Below are 19,939 nucleotides of genomic sequence, written 5' to 3'. Positions count from 1 at the left end.
GGTCTTCATGTCAGTCCCAGAAACTGGACAGAGAGAAAGGCTCATTAAGGTCCCCACCCAACATGTTAGGGTTGGGTCTTTAGACACCTAAAAAAAAAACTCCTGATAGACCAGGTAAAACTCCAGTTCCTTTCTTGTTCACAGTTTTCTCTGAGGTCTTCTTCCTCCTCTGCCTTGTCTCTCGCTCCTGCCCAGCACGTCCTTTGGGCTCACTAAGGTCAGACTGAACCCTTTGTTGTTTCTTGGAAAATTATTCTCTCTCTCTTTCACCTCTGAGCCTCAGCCCCTGCTCATCCTTGTCCGAAGCCTGCCATCCCCACCTCTTTGCCTTTCTGGCTGTTCTGGCTCCTCAAAGGACCCTGGGCCCATGTTCCTCCTGCTATGTGCTGAGCTGAGCTCTTCAGGGACGGAGCTTGGGTCTTTCATTGCCAACTCAAGCCATTGACCCTGGTTTTATTGGAGAGTGTGGAGACTGAGAGTCTTCATAAAGTGGAATTTCTTTGCATTAAACTCTTTTGATTACTTTAAAAATTTGAAAAACACAGAAAACTATAAAAAATGAAAATTTACCCTTTATACCACCTTAGAAATAGCTACATTAACTCTTCTTACAATATGTGTTTATTTATGTGGCTGTGTCAGGTCTTGGTTGCAGCACTCAGGATCCTTGACCTCGCTGCAGCTTATGGGAGCTTTAGTTGAGGCATGTGGGGTTTAGCTCCCTGACCAGCTCCCTGCATTGGGAGCCCAGAGCCTTAGTCACTGGACCACCAGGGAAGTCCCAGAAAAAGCTATGTTAACTCATATTATATTTCCTTATAATCTTTTAAAAACAGTATATGCTTGTTTATTTCATTTATGTGAGACATTATTGTTGTTCAGTCACTAAGTCATGTCTGACTGTGACCCCCAAGGATTGCAGCATGCTAGGCTTCCCTGTCCTTCACTGTCTCCTGTAGTTTGCTCAAACTCATGTCCATTGAGTCAGTGATGCCATCCAACATCTCATCCTCTGTCACACCCTTCTCCTCCTGCCCTCAATCTTTCCCAGCATCAGGGTCTTTTCTAGTGAGTTGGCTCTTCACATCAGGTGGCCAAAGTATTGGAGCTTTAGCTTCAGCATGATGATTAATGATTCCTAACCTGGAGCAAATATCCGGTTCTTACATGTTATTGTTGTTCAGTTGCTACGTTGTGTCCAACTCTTTGTGACGCCGTGGACTGCAGCATACCAGTCTTCCCTGTCCTTCACTATTGCCTGGAGTTTGCTCAAATTCATGTCCATTGAGTGAGTGATACTATCTAACCATTTCATCCTCTGCCGCCTTTTTCTCCTTTTGTATTCAATCTTCCCAGCATCAGGGTCTTTTTCAACAAGTCAGATCTTCGCATCAGGTAGCCAAAGTATTGGAGCTTCAGCATCAGTTATTCCTATGAATATTCAGGGTTGATTTCCTTTAGGATTGACTGGTCTGATTTCCTTGAAGTCCAAGGGACTCTCTAGAATCTTCTGCTGCACCACAATTCAAAAGCATCATTTCTTCAGCACTCAGCCTTATTTATGGTCCAACTCTCCCATCCGTACATGACCACTGGAAAAAAACCATAGCTTTGACTATACGGACCTTTGTCACCAAAGTGATGTCTCTGCTTTTTAATACACTGTCTAGGTTTCTCATGGCTTTTCTTCCAAGGAGCAGGAATTTTTTAATTTCATGGTTTCAGTCACATCTGCAATGCTTTTGGAGCCCAAGAAAATAAAATCTGTCACCACTTCCACTTTCCTTGCTTCTATTTGCCATGAAGTGATGGGACCAGATGCCATGATCTTAGTCTTTTTGAATGTTGAGTTTGAAACCAGCTTTTTCACTCTCCTCTTTCACCTTCATCAAGAAGCTCTTCAGTATCTCTTGGCTTTCTGCCATTAGAATATCATGTTAGTTTCTCCTAAAATGTTATTTAGAGTTTACCCCAAGCTTAAATTGTGTATATATGCACACTATATGTATGTACACATGTGCACGCGTGCACACACACACACACACAAACACACACACACACAAAGTCATCCAGTTCTCTCTCTCTCTCTTTTTCTTTTTACTGTTTACTGCTGCTTCTTAGGAAACTCATTCACTCAGATGGCTAACAGGCAGAGAATTAAAATCATCCCAACTTTTCAGGAGAAAAACCACTTCTTGTTTGTCCACATGTAAGCACCAGAGCCAGTTTTCAGTTCAGTTCAGTTCAGTTCAGGCGCTCAGTCGTGTCTGACTCTTTGTGATCCCATGAATTGCAGCACGCCAGGCCTCTCTGTCCATCACCAACTCCCGGAGTTTACCCAAACCCATGTCCATCAAGTCGGTGATGCCATCCAGACATCTCATCCTCTGTTGTCCCCTTCTCCTCCTGCTCCCAATCCTTCCCAGCATCAGGGTCTTTTCCAATGAGTCAACCCTTCGCATGAGGTGGCCAAAGTATTGGACTTTAAGCTTCAGCATCAGTCCTTTCAATGAACACTCAGGACTGATCTCCTTTAGGATGGACTGGTTGGATCTTCTTGCAGTCTAAGGGACTCTCAAGAGTCTTCTCCAACACCACAGTTCAAAAGCATCAATTCTTCGGCGCTCAGCTTTCTTCACCGTCCAACTCTCACATCCATACATGACTACTGGAAAAACCATAGCCTTGACTAGACAGACCTTTGTTGGCAAAGTAATGTCTTTGCTTTTAAATATGCTATCCAAGTTGGTCATAACTTTCCTTTCAAGGAGTAAGTGTCTTTTAATTTCATGGCTTCAGTCACCATCAGCAGTGATTTTGGAGCCCAAAAAAATAAAGTCTGACACTGTTTCCACTGTTTCCCCATCTATTTGCCATGAAGTGATGGGACCAGATACCATGATCTTAGTTTTCTGAACATTGAGCTTTAAGCCAACTCTTTCACTCTCCTCTTTCACCTTCATCAAGAGGCTCTTTAGTTCTTCTTCACTTTCTGCCATAAGGGTGGTGTCATCCGCATATCTGAGGTTATTGATATTTCTCCCAGCAATCTTGATTCCAGCTTGTGTTTCTTCCAGCCCAGCGTTTCTCATGATGTACTCTGCATATAAGTTAAATAAGCAGGGTGACAATATACAGCCTTGACGGACTCCTTTTCCTATTTGGAACCAGTCTGTTGTTCCATGTCCAGTTCTAACTGTTGCTTCCTGACCTGCATACAGGTTTCTCAAGAGAAGGTCAGATGGTCTGGTATTCCCATCTCTTTCAGAATTTTCCACAGTTTATTGTGATCCACACAGTCAAAGGCTTTGGCATAGTCAATAAAGCAGTAATAGACGTTTTTCTGAAACTCTCTTGCTTTTTTGATGCCAGTTTTAAACCTGACCAAATCAATAATTGACAGCTTCCTGTCAGTGCATGAGCTTCTGAGAACCAGGGAGTAAGCTAAAGCACATTCTGGATCCCCCTTTCCATGGCTAAAATCAATCAGTCCTGAGGACACCCCGACTTATGAAAGTCACCCATTCCTGAAGTTCTCTGTCAGCTTTTCTCTGAGAGATGGAAACCTCTCTCCTGCTTTAGTCTTTTCCTTCACATGTTGATTGGTGAACTTCTTTGGGCATCTCAGCATCACCATGCCTAAAATAGGACACCTTGCCTTCCTCTCAACTCTAGTCTCTCCCACGTGTTGACTTGTCCTAGCTGCTCAGTCTCTTGTGCTGACCACGCTCCTGGCTCTGACCCATGAGTCCCTGTAGTGTTCCTAACAGCACATCCCAAAGGATCTATTCAGAATCTCTGTCACATGATGTGAGTCCTGTGCTTAAAGGCTCCCTGTGACTTTCTGGAGTAAAAAGTCCAAAATCCCTGCTTCTTTTCTACAAAGATCTGCAGAACTGGCTCCTGCCGTCTCTGTCACATCAGCTCCTATGACTCTGTCTTTGCTCATCTTGCTCCAGCCCTCAAGGGTTTCCCTGCACAAACCAGTGCATCCTGCTCAGGAACTACATACTTCAGTCTTTGGTTCAGACCTCGACTCATTGCCAAATTCACTCAGATGCTACTCGTATCAGAAAACCTTTCTCTGACTCTCCTAAAAGAGCATTCCCAGGACTCCCTAAACCTTTAACTTTGTTGTTTTCCCCTGGTCACCACCTGATGTGCAGTTTTGTGTGTATGTGGGTTATTGGTCTTCTTTCTCTTGATGGTAACCTCTATGAACACCAGGGCATAGTTGTGTCAGGCTGCAGTCCTGGGCATGTGACAGCGTCTAGATCCTGGTAGGTGATGAGTAACTATCTGAAAGCATTGAATCTCTGAGACTGTCACCAGTCATGCAGAAGAAATAGCTAGGACCGTCCTTTCTATTCAAAGTCTGACTTTCAGGACCAACATGACCTATTGGATGGACCTCTGCCTGGGTATCTCTTCTGGGCCAGATTTAGTGGAAGACACAACCCATTAGGGACAGTGGGACAAGTCAGTAAAAATTCCCCAAGTACTCACTTATAATTCGTGTCTTCACGTGTTTTATTTCTTTTGAGTTTTTGCATCTCCATTTTGATGTGAATTTTACTTTTACAACTATCCAAAGGAAAAAAAAATGCATCTGCCTTAGGGATTTGAAGTAATATTTATTTTGAAACAGGTTTCAATTTCTCCACTTTAAAATTTTGAGTCAAATGTGGCGGTTTTTTGGTGGTGCTTGTTTTGTGTGTAAATGCAAAGGGCGATCTCATAGTGCTTCCTCTGAAGACGCCGCTTCTTCTGGGTGAGAGGCAGCTGAGGTTTAACCTCTGCCGTTTGCATCAGCCCTGGGTGGAGTTGCCCTGACCACATGACCCTCCGTGCTCCGTCCCCACAGCGCCGTGGCTGGCATGGGTTTCTTCAGCTGAGCAGGAGGGTGAGGCCACCCTTTCTCTGTTCAAATGCTTTGTCTCTGGTGGCACCATTGCTCCTTCTCTGTTTGCATCGATAGCAGAAAGTGGCATCTGACCCGAAATCGAAGCGGCAGGTGGTCATGACAGAGGCGTGGGGGCTGGTCCCGCTGCCATGTGCAAATAGTCCTGCGAGTGCAGTGGCAGAAGTTCAGTCAGCAGAGGGGACAAATATTTGCCTGGTCGTGCATGAATCTGCTGCCCTGCGGCTGCTATAATGGGACACGTCCTCCAGGGAAACACTATCTTTGCCGACAGACAAGGTTCTCCGAGCTACCTCAGGAGACCCCTCACCACTATACACGCCTGCCGCCACAAGAGATGCATCAAAGAGCCCCTTTCTGTCGTCATGTCATCCAGGAGGCCCAAGGTGGAGTGGGGATGTGGGAGCCCTGGCCTGCGGGTTGGGGCCCCAACTCTGCTACCTGTACACTCGGGGGCCTGGGGCCTGACTCCTCCTCAGTCAAACAAAGACTTCGGAGTCTGCCATTACCATTCTCTCTAATTCTCTGCTCGCGTTAGACTTGGTGTGTCTCCTAGTCCCCCAGCTCCTGGCGAACAGGGCGCTATATCACCTTACGGAACATGCCATTCCCCAGGGGCAGCAGAGCTCCAGCCAACGGGCCCCGTCCTTGAGGAGGGTGAAGGGCTGGGAGCCATGGAGGGGACAACTGCTCCTCAGAGGTCAGTGCTCAGGGAGGATGCCCCGCGGGACCCAGACACCGGGAATTCTATTCACACTGACAGCAGCCAAGGACAGAATCACACGGAAATGTCAACAGCTTCAGGCCACAGTCCTTAAACTGCAGAACAAAAAAAAGTGCCACTTGCTTGGAACACAACTTTCAATCCTGAGATTTTCTAGAATTCTTCATTTATTTACATTCCTTTAATAGGAAAACAAGACAAAAAGCTATTCTGGAATTCTTTTTTTTTTTTAGAGGTGAGAAGGAACAGAAAAAAAAACCTTTTCATATTGATTTTAATATGAAAAAGCATTGGAAAGCTCATGGACTTCCCTCATGAAGGCTGTACATTCTTAACAGGAAAAATTCCAAGCACACACAGATTTGTCACATGAGTCATCTCCCAGTGTATCCCATGGCTTCTCCTCTTAAATAATGAAGAGCAGCCAGCATTAAACCTCAGGAGGCTGCCAGCAGCTGTTGCCACTGGATCATTATTCCCATTAGATCTTTGGGGTGTAGTGTTGGCTGCATGCTATCTTTAGCTGACCCCAGCACCTGGAAGGGAAACCAGTCACGCGCCATCCCCCTACTTATGAGATGAAAGGTTTTCTGTCTCTAATAGGAGCCTCAGAATAACCACATCCTGACAAGGGTTCCCAGAAGTGATGGTTTGAAACTCAAAATATACTTTAAATTTGCATTATTTTCCCCAGTGCAGGAAGTTAGGATGAACTATAGTGCAGCTTCCCACTGTGGCCTTGGATAATTCTGTCTGGTTACTGTCCTCAGAGGGGTTGCATGTGTGTGTGCTAAGTTGCTTCAGTCGTGTCCGACTCTGCGACCCCATGGATTGTAGCCCTCCAGGCTCCTCTGTCCACAGAGTTCTCCAGGCAAGACTACTGGAGTGCCATTTCCTCCTCCAGGGCATCTTCTCAACCCAGGGATCGAACCTGCATCTCTTGCAGCTCCTGCATTGCAGGTGGATTCTTTACCACAAGCGCCACCTGGGAAGCCCCAGAAGGGTTGAGTCCTGTCTTTATTTTCAGAAGAGACTGAACTTTGCCTCCAGTAGCAGAGGTGTCACAGTCATGGTGGCGAGACTGAAGGAGGGCTGTGAGTTGCTGGCACCTGTGGCAGCAGCTCTTGCTAGGGGCCTTGGTGGTGGCAGAAAGAGTGATTCTCAGCCAGCGATCTTCTTGAGACACTGTGTTCAATCTCCATCTCCAGAGCCAGGCCTCTTGTGGGGACTCTCATTTATAAGATGCAGTCAAACATCCTTGGAAATATAAGGCTGTGGGAAAAGCGTATTTCCAGCTTCCTTCCTGTGAGCTGAGTGAGTGGATGGAAGGAGCCAGTGGCTTGGGGTGGAGAGTAATGGCTGGGCTGGGGTGGCACCTCTGGTAGGGGCACCACAGATGCTTGATCTGCCTTCTAGGAGGTAAGAGACGTGCAGGCTTGGGGCAGAGTTGAATTTCTCAGGATCGAGAAACAGTCAAAGCTGAATTCTACCGCCCCCAGCCCCGCAAAGGTCAGGGATCGATGTCAGGCAAGCTGGGCAAGGGTTGTATTGGGACTGCCGTTGAAGTAAGTGCTCCTCTTGACCGAGGGGCAGCTGTTTAAAGTGCCCTAACTTTGCTGGCTGTACTCACTCAGCTGTGCAGGAAGGTGGGAGAGGGTGGGGAATTATGTGGATTCTGGTCCGAAAGAGCTTCATCTTCCTCTGTTCTTGGCTAGGCAAGAAATAGCAGACACATTTTGTTTTAGGTTTTGCTAACGCTCGCATCACACTGGACTGACCTGGAGGGCGGTGTCGCCTGCGGGGAGCACCTTCCGGTGATGCAGGCAGGTCGGTGCTCGGCAGCGCTCAGCGTGCCTTCCTCGCCTCAGGAGTCCAGGCTGCGCTGTGCTGACCTCCGCGCTGTGACATACACTTTAGTTAGGAGAGCTGCACGTGGCTGGCCTCAAATCATGTCAGAGAACATCTATCTCATTGTATGGGAGGTTCCAGTGTTAAAACGTTGCCAAGGCTGCTTCACAGAAAGGAGCAAAGGCAAGGCTCCCAGCCCAGCCATGTTGTGAGTGGGTCAGTGAAGAAGGCTTGGGGAGGCCAGTGTGCCTGGGAGGGCTTGGTGGGGCAGTGGGGGTGGGGGTGAGCCCTGAGAGGCAGTGGGGAGGCCAGGCGTCCCAAAGAGCCTGTGGGCCATGGGGCCTGAGCGAGAGGAGAGACCCTGGGGGCCAGGGCAGGGAGGGGGTCAGTGGAGGATGTCCCTGACTGATGCGCGAAGACTGAAGTTGGAACAAAGGTGGAAGCGAGGAAGGCAGGTGGGAGGCTTTTGCAATAGTTCACGCAGGGACTTCCTTGGCAGTCCAGTGGTTAAGACTCTGCATTTCCACTGCAGGGGGCATGGGTTCAATCCCTGGCCAGGGAACTAAGATCTCACATGCTGCAGGGTGTACCCCCACTTTTTTTTTTAATATGAATAAAAAGTAGTTCAAGCAAACGATGATGGAGGCTTGAACCAGGGTCATAGCGGATGAGGGAGTGAGAAGCCGATCTCAGAGAGACAACAGTGAGTGGGCTTGAGACAGGATCTTAGTTGCCCTTCATTGCTTGAACCTGAGTATCCTGGACGAAAACCGGGAGTCCTAGCTGCTAGTCCACCAGGGACTAGAGACTAGAAGCAAAGCCGACCTGGCTCTTGCCTCTGTTTGAAAGTAACAATGATTTAAGGAGGTAAAAACTGCAAAAAACGGTGCAAAGTTTATTTTTAGAGACACAGCACATGTGGGAGAGCACGCCAAGAAACTGTGTTTCCACAGAAACAAAGCAGGAACGCCCACCCGGAGAGAAAGGGCCCCCGTGATGGGGCGGGAGGCGAACCGTGTACATGCGGCAGTTCTTCTGCGTCTTCGTTCTCCTCTGGCCGGTCATCTTGTTCCTTTTCCCACACCTGCCCTGCCTTGGCCTTCTTCATATGCATGTGCATCTTTTTGTCAAGATGGGTTCCAGAGCAAAGGCTAATGGGAGTAAGACAACATTTGTTATGGAGAGATGCCCCCCTTTTCTGACCCCCGAGGAGCCTTCCTGCTCGTGTGGAGTTGGGTAGGTTTCCTTTACCTCACGGAGGAGGCAGTGGCACCCCACTGCAGTCCTCTTCCCTGGAAAACCCCACAGACGGAGGGGCCTGGTGGGCTGCAGTCCACGGGGTCGAGAAGAGTCGGACATGACTGAGCAACTTTACTTTCACTTTTCACTTTCCTGCATTGGAGAAGGAAATGGCAACCCACTCCAGTGTTCTTGCCTGGAGAACCCCAGGGACGGGGGAGCCTGTGGGCTGCCGTCTGTGGGGTCGCACAGAGTCGGACACGACTGAGGTGACTTAGCAGCAGCAGGAGTGATAGATACAGTCATTTGCTGTGTTTGCTTCCATCAGAGCTCAGTTCCCGCCTCTAGCTTTGTCCTTGGGTCCTCAGGGAAAACAAAGCTCCAATCTGCTCTGCTTGACAAACTCCAGCTGCTCAGCCTAGAGGCCCATCTATCTCCTGCCTCAAACTTGTGTGAATGGAGAGAGATTTTAAAGGTGGAGCAGACAGGATGTGCTGAGGGGTGAAGGGTGTGAGTGAACTAGAGGAGACAAGCAAGCACCCAGGGTTTTGGTCTGATCAGCTGGAAGCCTGGATGGATGAGGCCTGTGTGGGGGTGGGGGTGGGGGAGATGAACTGAGTTTCAGATGTGCTGTCAGCCGAGACTTGGGAAGCTCCGGGTCCGAGCCTCAGCCTGGGCTATGTTCCTGAACGTTCTTGGCCGATGGGTCCTCCCTGAGTGACATGAGAAAAGTGTTTTGCAGTATTCACACTCGGCAGCCTGGGTGGCCCCGTGGGAGCGGACAGAAAAGTGTTCCCAGGTAGAATTCATTGACCCTTAAGTCTAACTGGTCCAGCAGTGGGGAAGGGTGCTGGGCGTGCAGACGACACCCCGTCCCCAGAGTGGTTGGAGAGCTGCCCAGAGCCTGCAGGCAGGGCGCCGCGCCCACCACTCTGCTCCCTCCGTTTTGAGGCCACGTTGCCCACAGGCCCAGAGAGCAGCAGTGCCTGGCACTTTGCCCCTCGTCCCTCCTGCAGTGCCCCCTCCCCCCGCCCCGTGGCAGCTGTTCTGGGAGCGGGGAAGCCCAGGGTGCTTGCCTTCACGCGGGTCGAGGGGTCAATGGAGGTTGGGCTGGCACAGCAGACCCCGGCCCTCTGGGTCTCCCCCCGCCTCCTCCCCTTCACCCCATCCCTGACGCCTCCCTCTTCCCTGACCCCCACTCCAGGAGGTCTCCTGGTCCTCAGTCACTCAGGATCACACCGATCTTCAGGGACGAGTCTGCTTCCAGGGAAAGTGACCTGAGATCTAAGACAATACTTTATCCCCACGTTTCCCACAAGGAGCACTGAAGCACGCTGGGAGCTGATTGGAACCCCCAGGGGTGCCATGGGATATTTTAAAATCTCAGGGAAAACAGCGATGATACACACCATCTGTCAGGCACAGTGTGGACTACTCTGGGTGATTACAGTTTCCACATGAGGTGTACTGCCTTCCCTTAGATGCTGCTTATTCTTCTGTAGCTGAGTCTTCAGTGGTCACTGTGGTCAAAAGCAAGTGCCCTGAGGAGTCAGGTGGAGGAGGAAATGGAGGTAGTGTTGTGTCCCATTCCAAGACTGGAGAAGTTGTTTAGTTTCCACAAGTACATACACTCCGTTAGTAAGTAAATGTGATTAAGAATAAAATAAAAATAATTTTCTTCCAGTGTATATGTATTATCTTTTTTTTAATTGGATGCTAAGTTATGAGTGTATCAAACCTTTTGAAGTTGAACCTGTTAGCTATTTCTTGTAATCAGGGGCTGCCCTTTCTTGGGACAGTAAAGGGCCCGTGAACCAAATAATATAGGGGCCTCGACTTTGAAATGACAGTGTTTTCCATTAAAATTGGTTAAGTGTCAAATAACAGTCCCCATTGCAGACTGTCTGAGACAAATGGATGCTCCTCCCATAGATGTTTTCTGTTCTCCTTCCTAGTGCTGCGCTCTGCATGAGCTGTCAGGCTCACTGGTCTGTAAACGTGAACAAGCATGTTCTCTCGTTTTCTTTCAGACACTGGGTTGATCGCGCTCCATCGCTTCATTTTCTGAGAGTGTTGATTTGTCTGAGACTCCTAATGAGGGATCCATGTTACCAGGTTGGTTGCAAAAAATAAAAACACTTTTTACTAGTTTGCAGAGGAAATAAAAACTGGTGGGCTCTTTTCTGAAGCACAGCATGGTAACTTTTTTTTCCTCTCTCACATTTGGGAAGTATCTTACCTGCTATTGAAATCGATAGGAGAGAAGTGATTTAATGGGGACAGAAATATCTCTATATTTGTACTCTATTACCTATGGGATGCAGTGGACTGACTTCTGTTCTGTTTGCATCATCTCTTGGCATTTTAAACCATAGGCAGCTTGGAGAAGGGTGCACTTGGCCATACTTTGGAGCATGTTGATGCCAAGCAGCCCACCAGGCCAAAGTCAGCAGTGACAAGTGGGGACTTCCTTAGGGAGCTCCAGGGCCGACAAGGGGGAGCGGCCGGGCCTACACTCTGGTAGCTGCCCCAGAGCCATGCACCCCCCGGAGTTCAGCCTGGGAGCCTGAGTTAGAGGTGAGCACGGGGCTCCCGCCTGCCTCAGAGGAGGCGTCTCCCCTCTCCTCAAGAGTCAGTTAAGCATTCTGTCTCTGGGTTAGTACCTCTCTGACTTTAACGTGCAGGGGAATCACCTGGGCTCTTGTAAGTGCAGATGTGGATTCCATAGGTGTACACTGAGGCCCACGATTCCGCTGAGGCCACTGGTCCATGGCCAACACTTTGAGTAGCAAGCGCTGAGAGCTTTAGCAGTGAGGCTCTAAAGAAAGGCTTACCTGACACCACCTGGTCTGTGAAAGTTGTTCCTTCCAGACCCAGCTGCTAAGATTCCTGCTTCTATAAAACAAAGTTTGTAAAGTTTCTGTATATCAGAAACGCTTGGAAGACTTAATGATTGCTGGCCCCTGAAAGTGAAAGTGTTAGTTGCTCAGTCGTGTCAGACTGTTTGCAACCCCTGGACTGTAGCCCACCAGGCTCCTCTGGCCGTGGGATTTCCCAGGCAAGAATACTGGAGTGGGTTGCCATTTCCTTCTCCAGGGGATCTTCCTGACCATGGATTGAACCCAGGTCTTCTGTACTGTAGGCAGATTCTTTACTGTCTGAGCCACCGGGGAAGCTTCTGATTCAGTAAGTTTGGGGAGGGCTTGGAAATCTGCATTTCTGACAAGTTCCCAGGTGTCGCTGATGCTACTGGTTGGGGGAACCACTGCTCAACCAGTTTGGAGAAGTCTCCAAATTGCTACTGAGCCATTATTGTCTCTGCTTGCCAGCATTAAATATCTAAAGGGCAGTCTTGTCATTCCTACATGCTTCAGTCATTCTCCTTTTATGCCCCATCCTGATAAGCTACTGGGATGCTCAGACCACTCTGAAACACATTTATTTTGGATTCAGCTTTATTGATGAGTTATTATCTGAGTCAGGGCATATTTCCTTTCATTACCCTGATAACCATCTTTTCCAAACTTGGCACTTAAAGTAGCGGGTTCTGCTGCTAGCCAGCGATGCACCGGCTCTGATTTGAGTCTCCTGGGACTCACGGCAGCTTCGGTCTTTGCTTTAGAAGAGCTGCCCCTTCCTCATTCTGTACTCCAAGCCGGCTTTGTGTTGTTCCAGTTCAGCCAACCAGTTATTCGAATATATGACTTTCCTCAGAAAACTTTCTGTCCTGGTTGCTCACAGTTTTATGGGAATTTTCCTTTTCTCCTGTGACACCCGGATGGAGCTGTGTGGGTCACGCTGGTGAGGGTGGTGTGTGCTCCACTCTGCCTGGGTCCCTGCCCCCGCCTCCCCCCGGCCCTGGGCTCCTTGTCCCCGAGTCATATTAACACTCTCCCCCACCCCCTGCCGTATGCCCCATAGGCCTCAGCTTGGGTAAGAACAGCTTGTATATGGTATTCATATAAGTATTCATGGAAGAAGGTGGATGTTTAGCAGGAGGTCTAGTTTTTGGACTTACAGAAGTTAGCAACATGTCTGCCTTAGACGCGCTGTCTGCTCAGAGAACTGAGGGCTCTCGTGTCATACCCTGCTCATCTTCATCTAAAGTATTCCCTTCCTTCACCCAGTCCTTGGTGGGCTGGAACAAGGTTGACTGGACTGCCCTCTACAGGAAAGAATTCCGTGACCTCTTTGCTTTGGGGCTTTTATGACAAAAACACGTGTTAAGCCAGATCTCCCATTGATTTCCAGCCTTCCCATAGAAGGAGGTGTTCCCTGAATCTCTCCTCCTGGCACTTGGTCCGCAAACGAAGGCAGTTGTTTAACATGTTGAGTTGCCAAGAATTTCTGGCCGAAGTCACATAACCTCGCTGGGGTTTACTGCGACCTGTGCCCACAAATGTCAGTGAGCCAGGCCAGGCCTCCCTTTCCTCTCCTGGTGAAACAGTGGTCAGTGCTGCACGATCCACAGTGGTCGCTCCAGACCGTGTCTGCTTCTCACACACACCCCTCCTACCCTGGTCGTTCTTATTAGGTTACAGCATTACCTGTTTTACAGGCAAAACTGAGGCCATCCTAGCAGGAATGCCCATATTTTCCTTGTTGCTGGAAATGTTTGGATTATTATGCACCATTGTGCATGCATGCTAAGTCGCTTCAGTCATGTCCAATTCTTTGTGACCCCATGGACTGTAGCCCACCAGGCTCCTCTGTCCATGGGATTCTCCAGGCAGAATACTGGAGTGGGCTGCCATGCCCTGCTCCAGGGGATCTTCCCGACCCAGGGATCCAACCCACATCTCTTATGCCTCCTGCATTGACAGGCGACTATGCACCTTTACGTCCCTTCTTATTTCTGAAGAAATACCCTCCTCCTTGTCAAGCCTCAGCCTTCCATCTGTTGTCTTTATTACGGCATCGGTGGCTCCCTTTCTGTTTTTTCTTATCATAAAAATGCCCTTTTCAGGACACACTATCCTTTCAAGCCTTGATCTCACCTTCATTACTGCATTTATTGAAAGGTCAGACTATTTATATGGAATCCACTCCCTTTCTTTTACAGCTGGTGTGCAGTAGAGCTTTTCCTTGCATATTGTGCACCAGGGCCTCTCTGGAAGTCATTTAAAAAGACCATGGTGGGTCATGATCCAGTCAGCATTTCTTGACCCAGAGACTCCAGTATATGCTCCTGTATATGAAGGTTCCAGGAAGAAATGAGTGAAAGGGATGAAAGAGAAGCCATTTTTAAAGACAAAATTGCTTCATTTTTCATAATTAAAGGATGATATGTGTTCAGAGATTTCAAGTGGAGTTAGAGTTCCAAGCAGGATCAAGTCTACCTAGGCTGCTTACAGTGAGCCGTCAGAGCACATTGCTTATCAACGATAAACAGAAAACCTTAAAACTCCTAACCTACATCTCCATCAGCCGCAGCAGTAGCATGATAGCGGAGCTGCATGGCCCGATCGCCCCCGCCGCACCCCCAGCGGCTCTCCAGCAGCCTGCGCCCCTTGCCACGCTTTCTGTTTCCCCTCACTGATCCTGAAAGCCTCCAGCCCTTCCTCACCACCTTCTGGTTTTCTGTGCTGTTTACTTGCTCCTTTGTAAAATCCCGCCTTCCTAAATGCCGCTGCTGTGCTCAGCTGCTCAGTCGAGTCCGACTCTGTGCGGCCCCATGGACTGTAGCCCCGCCAGGCTCCTCTGTCCATGGGATTCTCCAGGCAAGAATACTGGAGTGGGCTGCCATGCCCTCCTCCAGGGGAATCTTCCTGACCCGGGGATCGAACCCACGTCGCCCGTGTTTCCTGTATGCAGATTCTTTACATCGGAGCCACTGGGGCAACCCCAAAATGTTAACCTTCCCCAAAGCTATTTTCTTTGTTATAGTCTCCCCTATCTTCTGAGCTCTTAGCTTCACCAATCATTTTATTGCTGTTGTTCTTTGCTCACAAGCACATGTTTCCAGCCTGAGACTTTCCCCCTCATTTAAGTCCCAAATGTCCAGGTATTTGTTGGGATGATATGGTAGCACAATGGTTCTCAAAGTGTGGTCTGGGGACTTTGCAGGTCTCTGAGACCCTTCCAGGGGTCCCATAGGGTCCAAATGGTCTTAAAAGTGATGCTCCAGTGTGATGCATTCTCACTCTCTTACGAGCGTGCAGTGGAGCCTTCCAGAGGCTGCAGGGTGTGTGATGATGGTGTACCCTCACGCCTGATGGAACACATGCTTGTGGCTCTTGTGTTGTAAAGATTCCTCACTTTTTATCTCTAATATGGTAAATATAAAGAGCTTCCCAGGTAATCCTCCTGCCAACATAGGAGATGCGGATGCGGGTTTGATCCCTGGGTTGGGAAGATCCCCTGGAGGAGGAAATGGCAACCCACTCCTGTATTCTTGCCTGGAGAGTTTAATGGACGGAGGAGCCTGGTGGACTACAGTTCACAGGGTTGCACAGAGTTGGACACAACTGAGTGACTGAATACACACATACACGGTAAATATAAATAGATTAACTCACATAAACAGAAGGTCCCTGGGACTCCCGGTAATTTGTATAAAGGAGCCCGGGGGCCAAAGTGCTCTCTGTGCACGGGACTTGCCATCACTTCACTCGGGTCTGTCCCTCCTGACGCTCCTGCAAGCTGCCTCTGCAGCTTCCATCAGTGGCACCGCCTTCCTCCAGACTCCCAGGCAGGAAACTTCCTTTCCCCTTACAAGCCTTTAGAAGAGTAGCTCCTAACACACCTGGAAAGATACGTCGTGGTCAGGGCCCAGGGGAGCCAACAGCTGTGATAGAGGGATGAGCAGTGTAGGCTGCTGACTGCAGAGGAGTGGGCAGCGGGTCAGGACGCAGCACCCGGAGCTCACCGCTCTGCTGACCGCCCGCCCAGGGACAGCGTGTCCGGCGGCCTGACCCTTATGCCGTGGTGACACGCCGCTGGGCTGACGGCAGCCAGAGTGGTGTTGCAGGGCGCACTGTTGTTCTATATAGTTTTTATCAGTATTATATCATTGTGTCAATTTTTTAAAAAGAGAGAAACTCTGGGAATAGGTAGAGCGAGGACATTTGTCCAGATTGATGGAAACTGGCTCCAGGTCACTAGGCTCGGAAGTCTAGAGCCCGGTCCTGGGAGCCTCAGGCCGTGCCGGGGAGGAGCCCAGTCCCGTCTGCTCTTCAGCTCAGTAGCCGGGACTGCTGAGCCCAGAGATTTGGGGGCCTTGTGGTCTTGTTCTCCGGTTGTCCTGTGGCTTGTTTAGTAAATGGTGGGTCACTGCTTGAGGGCAGAACGACAACATTTTCTAGCGGTGGTGGAGCCCCGCTCCTTTTCCTGTGCTTTGGGACAGTGCTTCTGACACGGCGCCCACAGGACCTGGTGAGGGCTCTGGGAGAGGTGGTGTGTCTCACCCACCGTATGCGGGGAAGATGGGCGGCTCCTCCTACTGGAGGCTGGTGCACGGCAGCACGTTAAAGCTCAGAGGAGTTTAAATCTATAACAAAATAATTTGTTACACTCTGTTCAACCTACTAGTTGATCATAAAAATGTTTTCGAACACCTGGTACCACTCATTGCACAGAATGAAATCATCATTCCCGGGACAGGGTTTGGGAAGCATGGAGTCAGCTCCCTGCTGTGAGCACCGATGATGGCATAGATATATTGTTGCCAAGGTAAACATTTAAGACAGACCATGACCGATCATTCAAACCTGAGTCTCTCCCTGGTGCCTTCTCCCTCCCAAGCTTCAAATTTAAATTTCCTTTATGTCAACAATGCCAGATCTCAGGCTTCTGCCCTCGGCTCATTTTCCCCGGTCTGTTGTTCTTCCATCACCTGAATACACCACCAGCACCTCGGCACGTCGGACTCCACCTCCTTGTCTAACCCAGCCTGCGTTCCCCTCTTCCCTGGGCTTAGCCTGTGCTGGCCTCCCGTCACCTCGGTGGGCAGACGGTGAAGCCTCTTCTCTGCGCCCTTCCTCCCCACTGGCCTTCACGTCCAGCGGGTCAGACATGGCAAGACTGCCCCCCGTCCACTCCCTTCCCTCTGCCCCTGCCAACCCATGGGGCTTCCCCCATGCCCGTCCCTCTCCCGTTTACTCCAAGACTGGAGGGGAGTCCCCACAGCTGTGTCTGATCAGCCCTTGTTCACACGTGTCCGTCAGGCTCAGATGGCAAAGTTCAGGCTCATGTTCAAGTCTTCCCACAGTTTATCTCACTCTATTTTTCTAACATTATCCCAATGACTCCCTTCAGAAATTTAGGGACTTGCTTTTCATGGTGATACAACATCTTGATGTTCTTTCTATGCAACTTCAGTGCACCTTTGTCCTCCTGTCCTCTTTGCTTGGAGGAATCCCCTTCATTTCTTTCTCTTTCTCCACATCTCCTCAGCACAACTAACCCATCCTTCTAAGCCCATTCAGAGGCCATCACCCTTACAAACTCTTCCGTAGTCCTCTCAGCAGGCTATTATATGTCCCTCCTCTGGGGGGTCACAGCACCTCGTGTATAACTTTCTTAAACTATGAGAAAGTGTTAGTCATTCAGTCATGTCCAACTCTCGGTGACCTCATGGACTGTAGCCCACCAAGCTCCTCTGTCCATGGAATTCTTCATGTAAGAATACTGGAGTGGGTTGCCATTCCCTTCTCCAGGGGATCTTCCTGACCCAGGGATCGAACCCTGATCTCCTGCAGTGCAGGCAGATTACCATCTGAGCCACCAGGGAAGCCCCATAACTTTCTTAAAACACCTACCTAGATCTATCTTATGGAGAAGGCAATGGCACCCCACTCCAGTACTCTTGCCTGGAAACTCTCATGGACGGAGGGGCCTGGTGGGCTGCAGTTCATGGGGTCACTCAGAGTCGGACATGACTGAGCATCTTCACTTTCACTTTTCACTCTCATGCATTGGAGAAGGAAATGGCACCCCACTCCAGTGTTCTTGTCTGGAGAATCCCAGGGACAGGATGGTGGGCTGCTATCTATGGGGTCGCACTGAGTCGGATACGACTGAAGCAACTTAGCAGCAGCAGACCTATCTTAAATTCCAGTTATTTGTGTGTCTGCCTTGTGCTTTCCTGCAGCTCAGTGAAGTCAACCTCTGTCATCTATATATTTGTGTGTCCTTCAGAGCCTAACCTGGGGATCTTACTAACAGGAACGGAAAAGAAAATGCTGAAAAAAATATAAGTGGTTTTAAAATGTTATTTTTATGTGTATAACATGTCCGTCATAATTAGTGGCAATGCATACAGTATTCTTCTGTTCTTTAACTGCAGCTCTTCCAAAGTGAATAGTAATCATGGGAATTCAAATTAGTAGGTGGTCATAGAACTATTTTAATTGAGTTATAAATATACCTTCATTCTTTTTTTTTTTTAATAAATTTATTTATTTTAGTTGGGGGCTAATTACTTTACAATATTGTAGTGGTTTTTGCCATACATTGACACGAATCAGCCATGGGTTTACATGTGTTCCCCATCCTGAATTCTTAATTTGAACAAGGGTGTGTGGTTTCCAGATTCCATTCACACAGATTAAGGAAACCTTGACCCTTGACCCAGGAGGCCTCGAGCCCCTGAGCCTTTCCCTCAGCTGCTCACGTAGCTCCAGGGTAGAACGTGATCACCCCCTCATACCCTCGCATGTACTCATTGCCAGGCACGTTCCAGAGCTGGAACGATGGCTAATATTTGTATTTCAAAAAACTTCCTTGTGTGCACAGCAGGTAAGGAGAGAGGCGTCAGTGTAGTGTTACACAGGCGGAGCCACCTGAAACCCGCTCATCCCAAGCTAAACAGGGCGAGTAGCCTGGGCTCCAAGCCAGGTCCTCTCACAGCTCCAGCCTCCCAGCACTCTCTGTCTTAACGAGCACTTTTCAGAAATTGTGTGCAGTGCCTTCTTACTGGAAATTGGTGCGTGAGTGCTAAGTCGCTTCAGTCGTGTCTGACTCTTTGCAATCCCGTGGACTGTAGCCTCCACAGGCTCCTCTGTCCATGGGATTCTCCAGGCAAGAATACTGGAGTGGGTTGCCATGCCCTCCTCCAGAGGATCTTCCTGAGTCAGGGATCAAACCCAAGTCTCCTGCAGCTCCTGCATGCATAATTTCGGGCAGATTCTTTGCCGCTGAGCCACCAGGGAAGCCCATATCTATTAATAGTTTGTGTTAAATATAGTGTGAATGACCAACGTTAAAGTTTTCCATATTTATATTAGAGTGTGGACCTTCAAAAATAGTTACAGACTCATGACTTCATAAATCAGTTGCCTGTAAAATACACCCCCCCTTCTCATCGTTCATGTCTTTTCTATTGTTTTATTTTATTAGGAAATACTTCATAGCTTGGGTGGAATTGAAAACCTAGCTCAGGTAAGATCTCTTTTGTGGTGGCTGGTCTTGCCTTTCCATTTTGTGCTGTGCCTCCGGGCAGAGATCCACAGTGTGTGACAGAGAGGTCTCTTTCAACATAGCCGCCTGCCAAGGAGACGAGCCTAGGGTCGTGAGTGTACAGGATACGCACAGAGCAGGGAGGGACTGAGCTGCTTTCTCCGGCTGATTGGGCTCACTTTACCCCGCCTGTGAAATGAGAGACTTTTAGAAAAGGTCACCTGTTTTGAGTGAGTGAAGACAATAAATAGGTGTTGGCTGGCAGGCCCTGGGCCTTGGCAGTGCACACACCAAGTTGGCAGGAGAAAACATTGCCTATGAGGATGCTCATCACTTTTTCACACAATAAAGAATTACTGTGCTCACTAAAATATTTGATATAAATGACAGTGTGAGGAAGATCTTCATGTATTTTTCTGCTTTGCTAACTACTGAGGGAAAGTAAGGAGCTGACTAAACATGCTGAGTCAGCCCAATGTTTGGGCTTATTAATACAATCAAACAAAATTTCTAGGTATAGAAATAGTTGAAACAGCCCATCCTCCTGAAATCTATAGCATGTATGCAAAGAATAATTTTCGTAATAAACCCATGGCCCTGCAAATTCATTCTAAATTATTAATGGATGATTAATTTTAATGGCAATTTAATAGTAAACTTATTTTATTACTTTTATTCTTGGGAAATAGATGATATCTAGTTTTTATTTTGAAGTTTTTTTAATTGGCTAGAGGTTTAGCTCATTTAATGAAATAATCCTTTATAAGATTATATTTTAAAGGATCTTTCTATCCATTTTACTTCCATTA

The 19,939-nt window shown here is 48.6% G+C and overlaps 1 protein-coding gene across 50 annotated transcripts in view; it reads left to right on the top strand.

Annotated features, from left to right (window-relative positions):
• NEK10 (NIMA related kinase 10) overlaps nucleotides 1-19,939 on the top strand; it is a 249,969-nt gene that overhangs the window by 42,901 nt on the left and 187,129 nt on the right. For 45 of the 50 annotated variants that reach the window (XR_014065243.1, XR_014065246.1, XM_081529548.1 and 42 more), the window contains 2 exons: nucleotides 10,763-10,847; nucleotides 19,071-19,112. Coding sequence is in view for 37 of the 50 variants with exons in the window: in XM_081529548.1 (XP_081385674.1) it covers nucleotides 10,763-10,847; nucleotides 19,071-19,112 (127 nt within the window). In the remaining 13 variants the exon portion in view is untranslated. The remainder of the gene's footprint in view (nucleotides 1-10,762; nucleotides 10,848-19,070; nucleotides 19,113-19,939) is intronic. The other 5 variants (XM_081529528.1, XM_081529543.1, XM_081529545.1 and 2 more) reach the window with 1 other exon arrangement.

This window comes from Giraffa tippelskirchi, chromosome 9 (assembly GCF_054371585.1).
Source record: "Giraffa tippelskirchi isolate mGirTip1 chromosome 9, T2T-mGirTip1v1.2.pri, whole genome shotgun sequence".
In the NCBI taxonomy this organism is placed as follows: domain Eukaryota; kingdom Metazoa; phylum Chordata; class Mammalia; order Artiodactyla; family Giraffidae; genus Giraffa; species Giraffa tippelskirchi.
The sequence above is the reverse complement of the archived record's forward strand: the minus strand, read 5'-3'. Positions and strand labels throughout refer to the sequence as shown.